The sequence below is a fragment of the Anopheles merus genome, chromosome 2L (assembly GCF_017562075.2).
Source record: "Anopheles merus strain MAF chromosome 2L, AmerM5.1, whole genome shotgun sequence".
Lineage (NCBI taxonomy): Eukaryota > Metazoa > Arthropoda > Insecta > Diptera > Culicidae > Anopheles > Anopheles merus.
Genome location: NC_054083.1, coordinates 40,205,713 through 40,222,975, shown reverse-complemented (window position 1 = coordinate 40,222,975; position 17,263 = coordinate 40,205,713). Strand labels below are relative to the sequence as shown.

The following is a 17,263-nucleotide window of genomic DNA, read 5'->3' as shown; positions in this document are numbered from 1 at the left end:
TTATCCGTTCTGTTACGCTCGCGTAAACTCACTGGAGGGCTATGGGGAGCGAGGTATTCACAGTGCTCCGGTGCTCGGGGACATGAATCATACGCCGCTTTTTCTTTTTTTTCGGTTACTTTGCCTCTCTGTACTCGGTGGATTACAGCGGGTACGCTTCAGGCTCGTTCCCGCCACACACAGTGGCACGGTGGTTCCTAAATTACATCGCCATACGCTGCACCTACCCAGACAGCTGCGTATGGCGAAGTAGGTAGGTAGGTAGTAGCATGGATGGGAAGAAATAATGTGTAAAATTCGTTTAAAATTTCCATCCACATACATATACACACACTTTTGCTATGGGAAGGTTTGGCTGCCGCTCGCTCCACTCAAAATGCAAATCCACTTCACTCCAAACCTCGCAGCTACGAGCTACGAAGCTACGCGACCATACGCGAGGCACGTAAAAATGTGGCGCCATTGCTTTTTTGCGTATGTTTTCTTTTTCCCCTGTACCATATCGTTTGGCAAAAAAAAAAAAAAAACAAAACCAGGAGGAATGATAATATATTTGCAGCATTAATCTTCCGCACTTCTTTTGTCATCGCGTTGAGCTTTTTGCAGTTTTGCAGCATTTTTTTCCATTTAGAGCTGCAACCAGTGTCGTTTGTCCATCAGCGTGTTCGTAAAATAGCAGCAGCATCAGCCTTACGCACACACACGCATGGGTGTTGAGGTTTTAAAATTGTACCATAAATTGTTAGGATGGGTTTTGGGTGTTGGACTGGCTCCCATTTTTTTGTTTTGCTATTAATTCTTCTGTGCTACATTCTGCAGAGTAGGGCCGTATTTTACGACCCCAAACAGCGGTGGGACTCACACATGTCGTTCCGGTCACGCAAGGTGGGATTTGACGGTGCACTGTGTGCAGGTATGGGACGGGGCTAGGCTCCACTGGGAGATAGCTGTCCGCTGGTGGAAGAAGAGGAATCGCTGTGTTCGTTTTTTTGCAATTGTTTTTTTTTTTAGCAAAAATCGATATCAAATTTATATTAGTGTAGTTTAATTTTGAGCTTCTTTTGTTTCATTTTGAAATCGAATTTAAAACAAAAAATGGACACTAATAACACAGTTTCCAAAGTTTTTAAGCGCCTAAATGTATGCACTAACAGCACCACCATCCAATGCATGGCGACAGAACCGCGTTTCTTTTCCCATTCGCATCGCACAGAGCGTTGCTTGTGCTTCGTTGCTCATCAAAGTTTAACGCCCTCTTTCGCATATGGTTACCGGCCACAATCCCACAATCCGAGCACTTCAAACTGGTGCAACTCGTCTGCGCGAGCGAGCGAGCGAGCGGGAACAAGCAAACCCTTTTATGCAACAGTAAAAATAGGCAGCATCAACCTACTCACAAAGAACGAGAGAAACAAACAGCAAGCATCCGAAAAGCACTGACAGTATGTCGCCTGCAATCCCGTTCCGTGCATAGGCAAACACGAAACACGTGACAGTTATGACGCATCACGCTGAAAGGCAGCAAAGCTTGAGCCGCTTGAGTTAAGCAGATTAAAGCGTAAACGGGTGAAACGGTCGTACGGCTGGGATGGTGTAAGGGAACAAAAAGGGAAGAAAAAAAACCGAACTTTTACTCGCTTTTCCTTGCTACAGGGGCAATGGTAAACGTGGGGCACCATCGCACACAGTCCGTTCCGGGTGGGAACTGTATCTCTGTGCGCCTGAATGTATGCAGGTAGGGCTTTTTTCTTTCATTTCTTTTGTACGCAAATGTCATTCCGCTCTCTTTCTCTCTCTCTCTCTCTTTTTTTGAAAGGAAGTAAAATGGACGCATCACATGCAAAGCGTCTTTTGTCGGAGGTCGTGGGTTTTAATTCGGTGGAGTTGCTATCAGCTTGTGCTGTCCCTCGTGGTTGAATCTTGCATCTGCGAGATGCTCAGTTGGTGTCTGTGTGGTTGACCGAAACAGCTTTGTTAGTACGTTTCCGCAGAGCAAGGATGTTTCAGTAAATGGGTTAAGTATTGTAATTGCACTGCCACTCGGCTAAGGGATGAAGTTAAAAGAAATTATGTTCGATTGAAGAGCAGACTCTTTAAAATTCTAATTCAAAAAGCGCCTAAATGGAAGCTAATCCTAAACATGATGTGGCGATCAATTGCATCGCTTGCATCAATAACTGAACAACTGTTTAAGAGAACCTTTCAGCGCTGCTTCAAATATTGAAAACCATGCCTTCCTTAAAAATCGCTCTATTAAACGATTTCACTTCCAAGCATCGAGCCTGGCTACCCTCCCCCAAACCGGATACATTCCAAATCAAGATAATGCCGGCAAGCCAAAACCCCACTCAACATTACGGGGTGAGAGGTATGGGGGGGGGGGAGTTAAGGGGAAAGGAACGGGGGGAGCAATGAAAGCCCCGAAACCAGCTAAAGCAACCTATCAACCACTCATGACAAGAGCGACAGCAACACGAGCTTCCGAGATCCGATCGATGTCGAATAAAACCTTCCCCCACTTTTCTCCTCATTCTCTTCCTTCCTCTTCCCCCTTCTTTGCCCCTTTGCATACGAGCGCTCAAGCACTGTAGATTTGGTGACGGTATTGGACCGAACCGTTCGCCGCCGCCACCGCCCTGTTGGGGCACATTATGCAAATGGTTCTAATTATTTGATTTCCAAACAGGAAACTTTCCCCGTTAGCCAAAAACCTTGGGGCTATCTTCCGGGAAGGGCGGGGAGGGCAGGGGACGTCTTTCTTTGCCACTCGCATTCCCGGACGCTGGATGGATGGGCCCGGTACCCATTCACTGTTACGTGATTCGGTTGTTCGGCCAGTCGATCATAGCCAAAGGAAAAGCGACACGAAAAACACACGAAGTGGAGTGACTTTTGTCGAGTGGTTCTGTAGTTTTTTTTTTGTTCGCAGCATTTTTCTTCGAAGCGGCAAAGGGCGATAAAAATGAACCCGGGTCCTGGAAGACCCGGGTCTTATCAAAGTGAATCGTGGCGAGAAGAGAAAATGGCGAGAGAGAGAAAAAAGTTGATGCAATCCAACGCTCATTACACGATAGTATTCGATCAGTTGGTGAGTGCAAAAGAAACACTTTCGGTACTTTGTCGTTCGGATTCGGCCAGATAGACCAGGAAGCGCACTTTTTTATCCGTCCAGTTGTGTCCAGTTGTGTGTGTGTGTGCAGCTGGACATCGCGTGGCGTGATGCAACAATTTTGTTCCGATTTCAATCTCTTCCCGGAATGGAGAAAGAACCCGTGTGGTGCTCCTCCGCCGACACCGAACGGGGTCAACTTATCGGCTAGCTGCACGCGATACCCACATCCCACACACACACAAACACGCATGTGTTCTGAGCAGTTGGAAGAAGGCCTTCTACCCGTGGACATGAAATCGAAATGACCTTTGCGGTGTGCGGATGTAAATTTAAGAGCTTTAAGCAGCGCCTGGACCCGGACGCTTTTGGTGAAGAAGTTGTAATGGATTTTTCATTACCCATCCCATTGGTGTACGCGGGCGGGTTTTGGTTCCACGAAGTGGAAGAATCATTGAAACAGTCTCCCGGAATCGAGGCTCATTATGCACGTACACGTTTACGTGCGGTGTCGGCACACCGGGCAACAAGGCACGATAAGGCCACTCACGGTGGCCGAGCTCTGAAGGTGTTGTTGCCGGGAATTTCTGACCGCTGGCAGCGAGGAGTAGGATAGTTTTTCACCTCACGCTCTTCGAGCTGGAAAGTCCTGGAGTGTTTCACCGGAAGTTTCATCAACTGATTTCAAGCGGAGGTCCACTTTCGTGCTAACACTGTTTGATATTAATGAAAGAACCATTTCTCTGAACGCATGGTTTTCATCTTCCCTTCTGCAAACTGCACTCTAAAGCAGAGAACACAACGGTTTTAAAACAATCCTTTTCAAACAATCTGCTTTTTGTAAAAAAAAATCTGCTGCGTAGCTCTTTGGTACAATCGATTTATTGCTCGTCCAACAAACGCGGCACTCTCTCTTTTTTGCGATTGCAACTCTCTTAAAAAAGAAAGAAAGAAAAACCCCTTCACCTTGCACAAAGCAAAACAAACAATAATCTTCTTGCATGTTGCACGTCGGATGCAAAAATTTGTCAACAAAACGCTAACGAATTGGCTTCGGTCGTTTGGCCGTGACAGCTGCAATATGGAAGCGCGCCTGGGCACTTTTTTATTAATCCCAAACAACCCCTTGCTGGGGTGTTGTGGGTGACCGTGGCCACACGGTGATGGTGGCCAGCTCCGGTTGAAAAATGGGAAAGAATGACGCTGCAACAGAGAGGAGGAGAGAGAGAGAGGAAGGATGCAAATAGGATTAGTCAGCGGTAGCGCAGCCAGCAGCATCTTGTGTGCGCGTTTCGCTTCTCTGCCGATGGAGACGCATGGTGCCCTGTACGGGTTGCGGATTAATTCACTCACACACACACACCCGAAGATGGAGCGGAACAAAGGGGAGAGTAAAAAAGCGGTTGGAACAGCTACGTGTCACTCATAGTTCTTTGTTGAGTGGAATATAAGGTTTTTAGGGGACGGTATGTGAGCAATAATTGATATTGCGTTTACGTTGCAAGGTTAGTGTACACATTTTAAGTTGAAATATTTGAGTTGTAAGGTCAAATAGTCATTTCCATTCTTGCATTACTTAACCTTCTAATTGCAAAAATATGTAACAAGATGAAAAGTTGCACTTATGCGATACGATCGGTGAAAATGTATTGTTTTGACACAGCTCAAAATAAACGCATCCGAATGGATGAAATCCATATTTACTTAACATTCCTTCCATTTCACAACCCAATCAATCTCCTTTTCTTTCTCACTCTCTCTCTCTCTCTCTCTCTCTCTCTCTCTCTCTCTCTCTCTTCCCCACGCACACAAAACATACGCTACCCGGTTGAGTGTCAAAATCGAAAAGTCGCCCCACAAAAAAAGGGATGTGTGCGTTTTTCGATTGCGATTGCCAGCAATGCCCCAATTCGCACCCCATTTGAAACACCCTGCTACCGCATTCCCAAATCCCCCCACCTTCCTCTTGCAACACCCAAACGGGAGAATGGGATTTTTTGTTTGGTTTTGTTTGCTCGCCAAATAAACTAGACCATACGCTTCGTGATCCTAACGATGGCCGCCGGTTTTTATCACGATTCACAACTCGTTTTGGGTGTGTGTTTTTTCCCTCCCCGCCGTTCGTCGCTTGCTGTCTGCAGCATCACCAACTCACACTCTGCCTGATAGTGGAGATAGCTCACCACAACCACAACCTCGCCCGTAGCACCACCACATTCCATCATCAGCGCAGGAGCTTTCTTCTGTCCCACAAACGGGGGGCGCAAAATGAACGAACGAGAAGCGCTTTGCGCGTTTGTTTAGCCACCTTCGCCTGCCGCTTCCCACGGCGCAATTGCTCTTACCCGACGCGGGTGGGTGGGTGGGTCGGTGGGCACTCGCAAAAGTCACGTACACTTGCGCTCACACACGTGCGACCTCGATGAATTTTGGGTACGAAAACTTAATCCATCCTTCTCCACTTTTCATACAAACCGGGCAACGGCAAAATCCGTGCTGGGACGGCAAATGCAAGCGCGAATGTGTGTGTGTGTGTGGGAAATGGCGAGGAATGGCAAATTCACCATCGAATGGACTTTGCGATGAGCTCGGATTTTCGGCTTCGTTCCTCCCCCCCGGGGCGATTCCAAACCCCCTGGGCGAAACGATTCACGAGCTGGAAGACGAAACCACCGCCAACGGCAAGCACGCCGCAGACATCTCAGCCTCACCAGCGGCGCACGTTTCACTCGCGGCAGCACATGTCGCCGTTCACATGCGTCGCCTGAAGATGACTCAGCCCGTTTTGTTGGATGTGAGCTCCTAGGGCTAGGGAAGATGCATCCTGGAATGACCGTATGGGAAAGCGAGACCGCTTGTGCAGAGAGTGCATTCGCCGAGCAAGTGCAATGGCCGTCGGAGGCGAACACATTTCAGCTCAATTTGTCCCGCGCAAACGACCGATTATTTTCAACTTTCAACCAGTCCGAAGGCAAACGGGCAGTGGGGCCTGGGAAATGGGGTGGAACAAGTGAGCTTTCCCCTTTCTCCACCCTCTCTCTTGCTCTCTTCCAAGCGATTACATTACACCCGGCTGCTGGGTGAATGGGTTTACTGCCTCTCCACAGGTCTTGGGAAATGGATAGTGTGTCCGAACGTTATGTTCGGACTCGAGAAACCGGAGCAAAATTGGGGACTCATGAAATATTTCCACATGCCACATTTGCCAACGTGGGCACGTGCACGGGTTTACGGGTGCTGCGATAGGGCGATGCGATGGGGGGGGGAATGTAATCGGGAAAGCATATTTATAGCACGGTAAGGTTCGCCTGAGCACTAACCTTACCTTAACCGGGACCGGGACCGAATGATTATGTACCAGAACTGGTCAGTACACGGACGGACTTGGCTCGGTTATCATTAAATGATTTGGAAGTAACGCGCTTATCCTTGGGTGGAGCGAGAACGAGATAGATCTTTTTTGTTTTTGGCAAGGGGATTGGTTGGTTGATGGCAGTTGTTAAATAAATACGAATTCTTGATTATGTTGTGCAAGAGTAAACAAGGCGAAAGCAAAGCGAGCTGTTTAGAAATTGCTTCTTTGTTCTTTAGAACCTTTTGATGCATTGAAACACTTCTCGTGTTGAAATACTTTATAGGGGGTTTTCAACATTTGCAAATCGCTGTACAAAGTATGATATTAATTGGTTCAGCAATAATGCAGTATATGCCAGTGTTAATTAACAATTTGTACTTGTGTTTGTCTCTAAACAACCAATTTCGCAAAGAGTGCATTGAATTTTGATTTTAAGTATCATTTGTACGATATTATGGATCAATCTGTGCGTCTAATGCACCTCTTGAAGAAATCAAAACAGATTTCAATATCAGCCAGCTATTATACATGGAATTTGATAGTTAGCGGCTGAAATCATGTCAATACTCAATACAAAACCACGGGCAAAACTAGTCTCTGTATTTCAGCCTGAAAAATATGTAATCAAACGCCTATTCGTTGCGGGCCCGATCAGGTTAGCTCATGAAGGATGACATTTTTTTGTTAATGAATAAATATTGTGCCAAAAAAGGTTAAAAATTGTTAGAATCGTTTTTTTTTAAGTTTCATAAAAGCACCATAATTCATTTCAAACAATAACTCATTTCAAAAGTATTGTGACAGCCCAAACAGAAGAAAAGATAACAACAAACTGCATCCTTGATTGTACACTGTATAATTGATGAAATTCAATATGGTGGATCGTAACTGTCACATGGATAGAACTCGGAATATTGTTCCACTGATAGGCTGGCTCGTGGTACAATTGTCAACACGTACGACTTAACAACATGCCCATCATGTGTTCAAGCCCCAAATGGACCAAGCCCCCATATGTAGGACTGACTATTCTGCTATGGGGGGAAATCAATTAGTCACTGAAAGCCAAGTGGTACAGGCAGGACTTGACCGACAACGATTGTTGAGCCAAAAGAAGAAGACAGGCTGGAATCGCAGCTCATTGGCTAGGAAAAGAAAAGGCCTGAATATTGATGCTCTTTCACACCGGACGAATATGACAATTCGCACGTTCGACGAACGTAGCTCAGTCCGGCTGTAGCTCAATATAACGCAATAGGCACGAACTCTCGACGCACTCGCGAACTTGACAGTTCAAATGATTTGTGACCAAACAAGAATGTTAAAATATATTAAATACAATTGTTAACTCGTGTTAAAAACGTTTTGATGGACCAAAACAGTTTACAATAGGTTTTTTACGAAGTGTTTGATTTTTACTTTGAACGCATAACCGACAAATTAGACATTATTTATATGGTGTTTGAGCTGATTTTAGGATAATTTATTCCCCAATTTAGAGGCAAAATTCGAGACATTATGTCAAAATATGGTGTTTTGGGTAGAAAAATAGGGAACTTAGAGACACATTTTATCCTCATTGACTGTAAACCAACGAGTTGCTGGGTCAAAAAAGTTGGAGAGGCATTTAATTCCGTGAAAGAGTCGGTTGAACAATGTTTAAATTGAACGAAAAGTATTTGAAATGTAGAGTTCATTAAAACCAAAAACACATCTTCCTTCCCTTCTCATCGACGGCAGTTTAGCTCCACCCTGCACACGTTTTGCTGCCAGCAACAATGGAGGCAAATGTTTTAATTAATTCCTATCTAATGTGTGTTTGCAGAATGTTTTGAGCAGCGAACAAAAGCCACGCGTACACTAACGCAACAAAACAACTTGTTCTGACTTTGCTTGCGAGCCTGTTTCCTCCCCTCATCTCAGCGAACCATTGCACTGTTGCAAACTTTGGCCGCAGATCGAACCTATCGAACGGCAGGAAAGTAACACAAATAACACTCTCCCCCCCCCCGCAAACAGCTGCAGCTGCATTCCCGTTGCACCACCCGGTTGATGGATGGACGGGAGGGCGATGGGTTGAAATCGAAGTAAATTGGCCGCAACTTTCCCCCTCGATCCGGCTCCAGCCCATCCTTCGCTTACCTGCCGCCGCCGGTGTTCCGCTTCCGCACCGATTCAGTCTCACATGTTTAGTTGTGTATGCGTGTTTGTTGTTTGTTGTATACTCAGCCACTTGTCCGATTGGTTTTTTTTTTGTTCTGCTTTCCCTCTGTTGCAGCGGATGTGCATCCTCTCGGCAAGCACACCCACCCACACACACACACACACTCGGCACCACCGCCGGCCTACTCTTCCGGCCAGCCGAGATCCTCGCCGACGAGCTCGTAGAATTTTTGATTGTGTTCCACGAAGAACTTACGCAACTTCGATATCACAACCGGATCGACGCGCGGGTGCTTCCGGCCCTTCGTCTCCCGCAGACACTTGTCGCCCGTCTCGTTCCGCAGGCAGTAGAAGCCTTTCGTTTCGTTGAAGTAAAAGTTATTGCTACCGATCCGTGGCTCGATGCCTGTGGAGAAGAGATTGAGAAAAGGAGTTAGTAGAAAAATAGAGGGCAGGGGGAGAACCCGCTACACAACTTGCAACATGGACTGCAACACCGTTACTACTACCGCACAATGTATGACTTGTTACACACATACACACGCGCAACCTAACTGAATGTAGCAAGTATGATGAACAACAAAATACGCTAGGGCGAAAATTAAGCACAAATTTCACTGGAAAACTCTCTTTCTCTCTGCCCAGCCCCCCAGGGAATGTAGGTAAAGAGCAGTTTCCTGGGAAGGCGTGTTGTTTGCCGCTTCCGAAAACTTTCACAAACACTCGACAATGTTTCAAAAACGCTCCTCATATGCCGTGTGCTCTTTTAAGAGATGGAATGGAAAAATATTTATTTGAGAGCTTTCCAAATGCTACTTTTATATGAAATGAGGACTCACACACACACTCTCTCTCTCTCTTGCTCTCTCTTTCCACCAAAAGAGCCATATTTAATTCGATCAGTGTCCTTGTTTTACCCATCGGCTCATTAAAATAACGGGCAAATATTTCAATAATAATTGGTGCACTTTCTTCTCTGCAAAAGACACTCCTGTACTACTGGGAAAGCAAAATGAACGTCAATTAGGACAGCGATGGTTGCTGCGACGGAAGGAAGCGCGCTGCTCTCAACGCTGCTTTCCTATCTGTGAGCCGTTTGAAGTGGGCGGCCTCTTGCCCAGCGTCAACAAGAAGCAACACGATTTCTGTCACAATTATTCCTTTTCCGAAGTGTGTTGCTCCGCTCGCGTTTTGGGCTGGGGATGAGCTACCATCGTTGTTTTTTTTTCACTCCCAATTTGACCCGTTTGACGTACAGCGTCTGGGCGTCAACTTTTGGAAACTTGTTGACCCAGTTGCGAGTGCGAGCGCGTTGGGAGTGTAGCTATCGCAACTATGTTTTTTGTGGTGCCATCAAATAAAAAGAACGCCCATCAAACCAACCTTTTCCCGTAATGTGATAAGTTTCATTATTCAACTCGATTACCCGTCGTGCAGTGTGCCTCTCCCTTTTAGCTCTCTTTCTCTCTGCGTGCCCACGCGGTACGTATCGAATTATTAATCGGATCGGGAAACGATTCGTTGCACTATCGACGGGCTAGCATCTGTTAATTATCCTTCAACTCGTTATAAAAATATATCACCCACCCGGATCGCCCATAAGGCCCACACACACACACACACACTTAGTCGGCTCGTAATGCTCTTTGGGTGGAAAATCAATAACAGTGAAATGTCAAACGCGTGGGCCGGCGTAGGCTGTGTTGAAGCTTCCAGTGCTGCCCAGATAAGGCCGAGACTAATGCGCTCCGAAATAAATCAAAACTCCCTCGAGTGTGCTTCGATCGGCTCCACGGAGCTTTACAATCACTTATTGTGCGTCCCTAATCTCTGTCCGAGCTTTACGTAGCAAGCTGCCGGGAAGATGTGTTTCGGCTAGTGAATGCAATTGAAATTGATTACAGGGGAAAAACGTGCTATTTTGAAAACGTTTGTGCTGCCCTAATAATGACTTACACCATCTACACCGCAACCGCTTTGATTGTGTTGGGGGACGTATTTATCTTTCCAACATCTAACATCGAAAACCTCCAAAACCTCTGCCGCACGCCCAAGCACACATGTCTCCTGTGCCGACATGCCGGCAGAATAAATGCAATTTCAAAATGAGCATCAGCAGCAGCAGCCCGGCCATAGGGAGGCGCGGTCGGAGCGAAAAGTTTTCTAATTACTGAAGATGGCAGGTCTGTTTGGCATGTGTCTGGGGTTTCCTTTTACACTGTCACCGCTTCCTGGCTTTTCGTGTCGCGGCACAAGAAAAAGACAAACATCCATCCAACATTACATTACACCGCCGAACGTTTGTGTGTGTGCCTGCAAGTGCAAGTGAAGCAAACGAAGAGTGATTGTTTTCGTTCATATTGGTTGAGGTTGAAATTGAAAAGCCGATCGCATGCTTTTTCACCAGTTTCGGAACGCTGCACGACGCAGGAGTTGCGTCCTGGCTGGTAGTTTAATAATTTCCCCGTATAACTATGGTGGCGTTGTTTACTCATGTTTTGGTACTCTTTTATTCTTGCTCCTCATGTTTGTAAAGGCTGTTTGTGAGCTTCCATAATAGGCACAAGTATAAGCGCGCACCACATAGTAGCATGGTGTGTGAGTGTATTTCTTTGGAACCAATTTTAAATGACTGATGCTTCCGATACGCCATCGACTGCAAATGATTGATTGCTCATCGGTTCCGTTGGGCGTTCAATGCAACCATCCAGCAGCGGGACTACGGGCAAATAATCCACCAGCCACGGGGCGCCTCTGGCCGTGGCGACGCGAGGTTAATTAAAAGATGATTACAATTCCGATCCGAATGGATTAGACGGAGCACGCTGCAAATGAACTTCAATTGCACTTAGAAGAGCACGCGAGAGTCTTGTGGATTGTGGATGTGGATGTGGATTTTATAGTAGCATTTGATGAGTTTCGTAGCACAAGAGCCACACAACACTGTGTGCTTTAGTGTCCGGGAATCATAGGCAACGGGTGGGTGTAATAACTAACCTCACGAAGAGAAGGAAACAATGTTACACCCTCCATTGATGTGTTCGCTGGCGTTACTTGGCAAAGGGTCAATATTAGCTCTGTTGCCTTCATCAGGCTCGAATTGTGTCACGGGAAAATAATTACCGGCGCCTTGGGTATTTCTACTGTTTTCAATGTCATTTATGCATTGCTTAGTGGTGGAAGCAATCATTAGGCACATTTAGAAATATTGTCTGTGGTAGTAAAAAGCCAGAATCATCATTCAGGGTCGGGTAGGTTTGATAGATATCAACTGCAAGGTCTTAAATGTATTACAATGTAATGTATTCATTTATATCAGAAAAAATCAAATTTTCAACAAAAAGTTGATTGAAAGTGGCGCTCATAATAATGAGCTTTTTGGGAGACTTTGGTACGATTGATCAATAAAGTCAGAAGTCGATTTACGATATGCACGATATGGAAATTCTCCTAATATCTTCTTCTTCTATTTTTTCTTTTGCACAACGACCGGAGCTGGTCAAGGACTGCTGTCTGAACCACTAGCGGGCTTGGGTTTCTTCAGTGACTTTCAGTGGAATTCATTATGGGCCTTTTGTTAAGTCGTGCGAGTTGACGACTGTACCACGAGACCGGTCTCCTGATATAAACTCCTGAGCAAGCTGAAGATATCAATACCAACTTGAAAACAGATTAAATGTGGTTCAAAACTCCTCCAAAATTGGATCCGGATTGGGATCAATCAATGATTCGGTTGATGGAAGTATAAGCGCTGATGACTATGTAACAAAATAATTTTTTTTAATTAAATTAATAAGATGAACTTTTGCATTGACCTGATGGGTTCAATATTAATCGCAACAAACCGGTTTAACGGGTCGGCTTTAAATTGGCCTCCTAATCGAAGTATGGCTGTGGTCGAAGAAACTGCCTGAGGCAATACACCGTTCGAATTTTGAAGGTTAAATTGTAATGTTCTCTGCTACTTTCTCCTGGATTAGAGCACAACATTGAAGAATTAGTAGCGTTGTTGAAATTTCCCTGAAAGCTCTCGGGGATTAGCTGTTAGTAAATTATTGGAAGTTATTGAACTTTGAACTTAGAAATGGTGCTGGTGTATAGACGGCACCATTGTTAGCTAAACATTGCCTGATACCGTAGTCGATGGTACACCAAATGGCAACTCTACTTTCGAAGAATCCAAGAATTTCCAAGAAACGATAAAAACACAACCTTTAAAGAAAGCAAAAGCTCAACACAACACAAAAGCGGTCATCCATGTTTTCAACCGAACCTGAAATTCCAAACAAACTCCAAAAAGCTTAATCTCTTAATGTATTCATTTGCCCGACGGTGCCCCCATCAAACGGTGCAAATGGTTGCAATTAATCCCGCCAGCGAATAAAAACGCACAAACGGACACTCACACTTCTTCTCTCTTTCAAACACACACACACATACACAGATTACTTACACGGCCATCCAAGAGCGGGGGGAGGAAACAACTTACCTAAAAAATCCTCTATTCGGCGCAGCTGCGAAACCGGATCGTCGATAAGCTGGTCACCGTTGACGACCAGTAATTGCTCGCGGGGGAACACCTCCAGCCACCGGTGCACGTGCACGTGATACTGCGAGATGGCTAGCGGTCGGTACGCCTCGTTGACCGTACCGTTCGGCAGAAGGGCCAGCTCCTCAAACGACCTGTCTCCCGGGGACCACGACGACCACGACGAGAACGCGTCGCGCGAATGAAAGAAAGAAAGAAAGACACAAATATTCAAACAACAATTGAAGTGGAGGAGGGAGCGTACAGATGGGCAGAGTAACAGGAAGGGGCGGGATGATACCAGTTCGCATTAAAAGTTTACCATCGTTCGAAGTGACCATGGCACAGGGGCACTGAATGGCATGAGCCATGCAGGATGAGGCATCCGCAAGACGCAGCTTACAAGCAACAGACAAGAAAAAGCATTCCCCTTTCCAAGGTCGCTCGCTCGGTGGAAAAGTAAGTCGGTAACAAAAATTAAAACAAAATTACCAACAAATTAGACCCACGTGAGACCGATGATTAGTGACTTTCTCCGTTGGCGCTTACGTTTCTTTTTGGTATAAAAGAAGAAGAAAGAAAGCAGACAAATCGTTCCCGCATCTATCGTTTTAACCTCCTTTTTTCTCGTCCGGTGAACCAAAACGATTGGTTTCAAGCGAAAAATGGAAAAAAACACTTGCTCCGATGGTACACGTGTGTGTGTGGAGAATTCTTCTGCACGAGGCAGAAGCTTCCAATACTCTTCTCCATTTGTAAATAATTTTCTTCCCAATTTCCGATTCTTTTGAAGTGGGCTGAGCGTATGTGCCCGTGCCGTGAGTGTTCGGTTATTTGTTTTACCAACAGCAGCAGCTTTCGGTATTTTTAAGCATTTTTCCCCCTAACATTATACCATTTCCTGCCGCTGGAGAAGAGAGTGTATCAAAATACTTGCACACTTGCGACCGGTGTTTTTGCATTCGGGGTAAAACTTTTCCCTCGCTTCCACCGGAACGCTTCGACACATTTCAATACTGCTCACCATCAACCGCCGCTGCTGCTGCTGCTTAAAACCTCCGGTCGATTGGGCAAAAATTGTCAGATGCAGCGGGCTCTTTTGCTCAATCTGCTGGCGGGCGTTTTCTTACACCATGCCCGCACAAACGGAGCGGATAAGAAAGGACGGCCGGTTGCGTCGGTTCGCGTTTGCCGCTTCTCGGAAGTAATCCGAAACTCAACACGCGAACACCACCAACCACTGGGTGCTTTTGTGCCCACTTTTGTTCCCACTTCGTTTCCGTTCCATGCGCAGCAAGCACTTGTTTATATGTTGCTTTGTACATATCTGTCAACTAACTTGTTTTTTTTTTCTTGTTGCTTGCCTGGTCTTGAGTCGCTGGGCAGCAAGCTTAGGCAGGGAGGGGCAAGAAAAACCACAGCCCAGGGAAAGCTGCGAAGCTACAAACACGTGAACCGGTTCGTCCCAGCGGAACCAACAGCCATCGCGTGTGTGTTTTGTATTTTGCCTTCTTGTACCGAATACAAGCTGGAAAGGAGTCGCCATGCAGAAGGCTTTCGGAAATGGGGGGAAAGAAGACAGTGTTGTCACCACAACAGGTTACAAATGTGTGTCGTGGGCTGATGAAATTCCCCAACCGGCGGATGGAGCTGCGGCTTGCGGTGTATTGGAAATGGGTTAAAAAAAGTTTAAGTGAAAAGTAGGTTTGAGGGGAGTTCAGGCGTGTGTTTGATTTGGGATGCACCAGAGAGGGGGGCAGCAGTATGTGTATTAGGTAAGAGCCGCTTTTAATTCAATTCACCATTAAAGCAACATACTTTTACCAACCGATAAAGTATTCATCAAAATCTGGTCTCACAGTTCGGCTCATTAAAAATTGTTTCTTTCCCAGTGTTTCTGCCGTTTCTTTTTGGTTCGTCTTCCGGCCGCGCGCTTTAAATTCGTTTACACCCACCGCACTCGGTACACTTACCTCGACAGAGGCGAAGTTGACGAGAGGCTCTGCTGCTGGGGTAGTGTTGCCGTTGCTGCGTGACTTCGAAGCTGTGTGTAATCGGATATTGCTCTCGTTACGGGTTCCCTTACAATTAGCAGCAGCTTGATGGACGCATTCATCGCTCGGACCCGCTCTGGAACCTGTTGGGTGGGAGGGGAGGGAAAGGGAAGAGCAACAGATAATTAAGCACACGAGCGATCGTTAGCGGCACTGCCGCGGTGTGGTGACGGTGAGGAAGAAAATTACGCTGAAATGTTGGAAACCACTGCTGCGAGAGGCTGGATGATGTGCTGGGCTTTACTGAACTGTTCAGCTCGTTTAAAGTAGACATTTTGTTTCTTTGCAATATTAAATTGTTGAAGATGAAACATAATTAAACAATTACATGTTATAGATCCGCTCGAGAAACAATATCGAAAACGCCTAAATGTAGGCAATTTCTAAGCAATAATTAAGAGACAACATTTTTAAGAAACGAATTCATACTTAAATCATTGTAATTGTTATACAACCAACATATGAATAAAAGAGTCAATTCAAATTTCACTCTTTAAACCTATAAGATTAGTCAGGACGCTTAAAAGCGCCTAAAGGTAGGCTATTTGTGAGCTTCAAGTACAAACACACTTTTTAAAGGCACAAGTAACGAATGTTTGGCAGTTTGAAGAATTATTAAGGTTTGAAATGAATAAGGCTTGAAATATGTATCAATCATATTCGCTTTAAACTTACAATTTTGAGCTTTAAAAATTTAAACTGACATCAAACGAAATCCAATTATTCCCAAAAGATGGTTACTGAACTTGTGCATTGAACCATTTGAACCATCACAAAGAAAGCAAACAGACAAAGCAGGTTCATTATCATCGACGTTCGTAGTATCATCCCGTTCTTTCAGCGACTTTAATTAAGCGGCACCAAAAAACAACAACGAAAACCCCGTTGTGCATCGTCTGCCAAACACTGGCTGGAGTAGAAGTTGAACCCCTCGCCGTCGTCCTGAGCAAGCAGATCACATCCACCCCGAAACCATCAAAGCTAAAACGCTTTCACGAGCGCTTACCCGAGCGCTGTCCATCACAGTGAACTTTCCCAGTGCTCCGTTTTCTCAGCCAACGCTCGCGCTGCCAGCGAAGCGATCGATCGCTTCAGTTCACCGGCAACGACCTAGGTCAAACGAATGTCCTTTGGCAAAGGGTCCCCAATCCCAATCCTGCACACGTCGAAACCACGTTGGACAGGGTCAGGTGTGCAGTTCGCTTTCGTGGGATTGTGTGTGTGTGTGTGTGTGTGTGTGTGTGTGTGTGTGTGTGTGTGTGTGTGTGTGTGTGTGATTGTAATCTTGCCTTCTCACGCTAAACCTTGTCACTTGAAATTGATTCATTTACTGCTACAGTCGCGGGCAGCCATTATTTAGCGTGCAGGCAGCATGGTTTTGAGGGCACGGTGCGCTTTTCGATGTCATCCCTCGGGTTGGCCTTGCCCGAGAGAACCACCCCACTGCACCCCACTCCGCTTGCAGGTCCTGGGGGTTTGACTTTGTGGTGGATGAAAATTTCACTTTTGCAATACCACTCCGTTACATCGCTTCTGTGGCTGTGTGTCTGTGTGTTTGTGTGCCACAGCTGGTGGTTTGCACTTGCTCCACACCCTCGCATGCCTCCCGATGCAGTTCGACAATCTTGTACCAGTGGCCCGAGGGTGGGGAGGACGAGAAAGAGCAAAAGAAAAAGTTAGGGAAAAAGTAGCAGTTCGCTCCGATCCGACGCAAACAAGGTTACCGTGGGGGTTTTTTTTTAACAAAGTTGTTGCTTTTTGCGAGGGCAAGTATTCTGCTCTCTGGGTGTGAATCTGTGTGTGTGTGTGTTCGCTATCTATCGTTCGTTAGTTGTCATACTTTTCAGCAGACACAGTGTCCGGTCGCTCGAAGCAAAATGCGAACGCCCGGGAGCGGCCGCCGCATCGCCAACACTCTCACGGCTCATTTAGGGGGCACACAGCTGCGAAATAATGTTATTTATGTTGTTTGCTGCAAATTTGCGACAGCTCGTGATGTTCGTGTTTCTTTGAGCTTTTGGTTGCTTCATTCGTACCCATCTCGCCGTGCAAGC

General features: G+C 45.9%; 1 protein-coding gene across 1 annotated transcript in view; it reads right to left on the bottom strand.

Annotated features, from left to right (window-relative positions):
* Positions 1-8,062: 8,062 nt before the first annotated feature.
* LOC121591564 (heparan sulfate glucosamine 3-O-sulfotransferase 5) overlaps positions 8,063-17,263 on the bottom strand; it is a 38,854-nt gene continuing 29,653 nt past the window's right edge. Inside the window, exons 6-8 of the mRNA XM_041912214.1 lie at positions 15,129-15,292; positions 13,117-13,310; positions 8,063-9,033 (exon numbers count right to left, since the gene is read on the bottom strand). Of these exons, the coding sequence (XP_041768148.1) occupies positions 8,810-9,033; positions 13,117-13,310; positions 15,129-15,292 (582 nt within the window). The 3' untranslated portion in view covers positions 8,063-8,809. The remainder of the gene's footprint in view (positions 9,034-13,116; positions 13,311-15,128; positions 15,293-17,263) is intronic.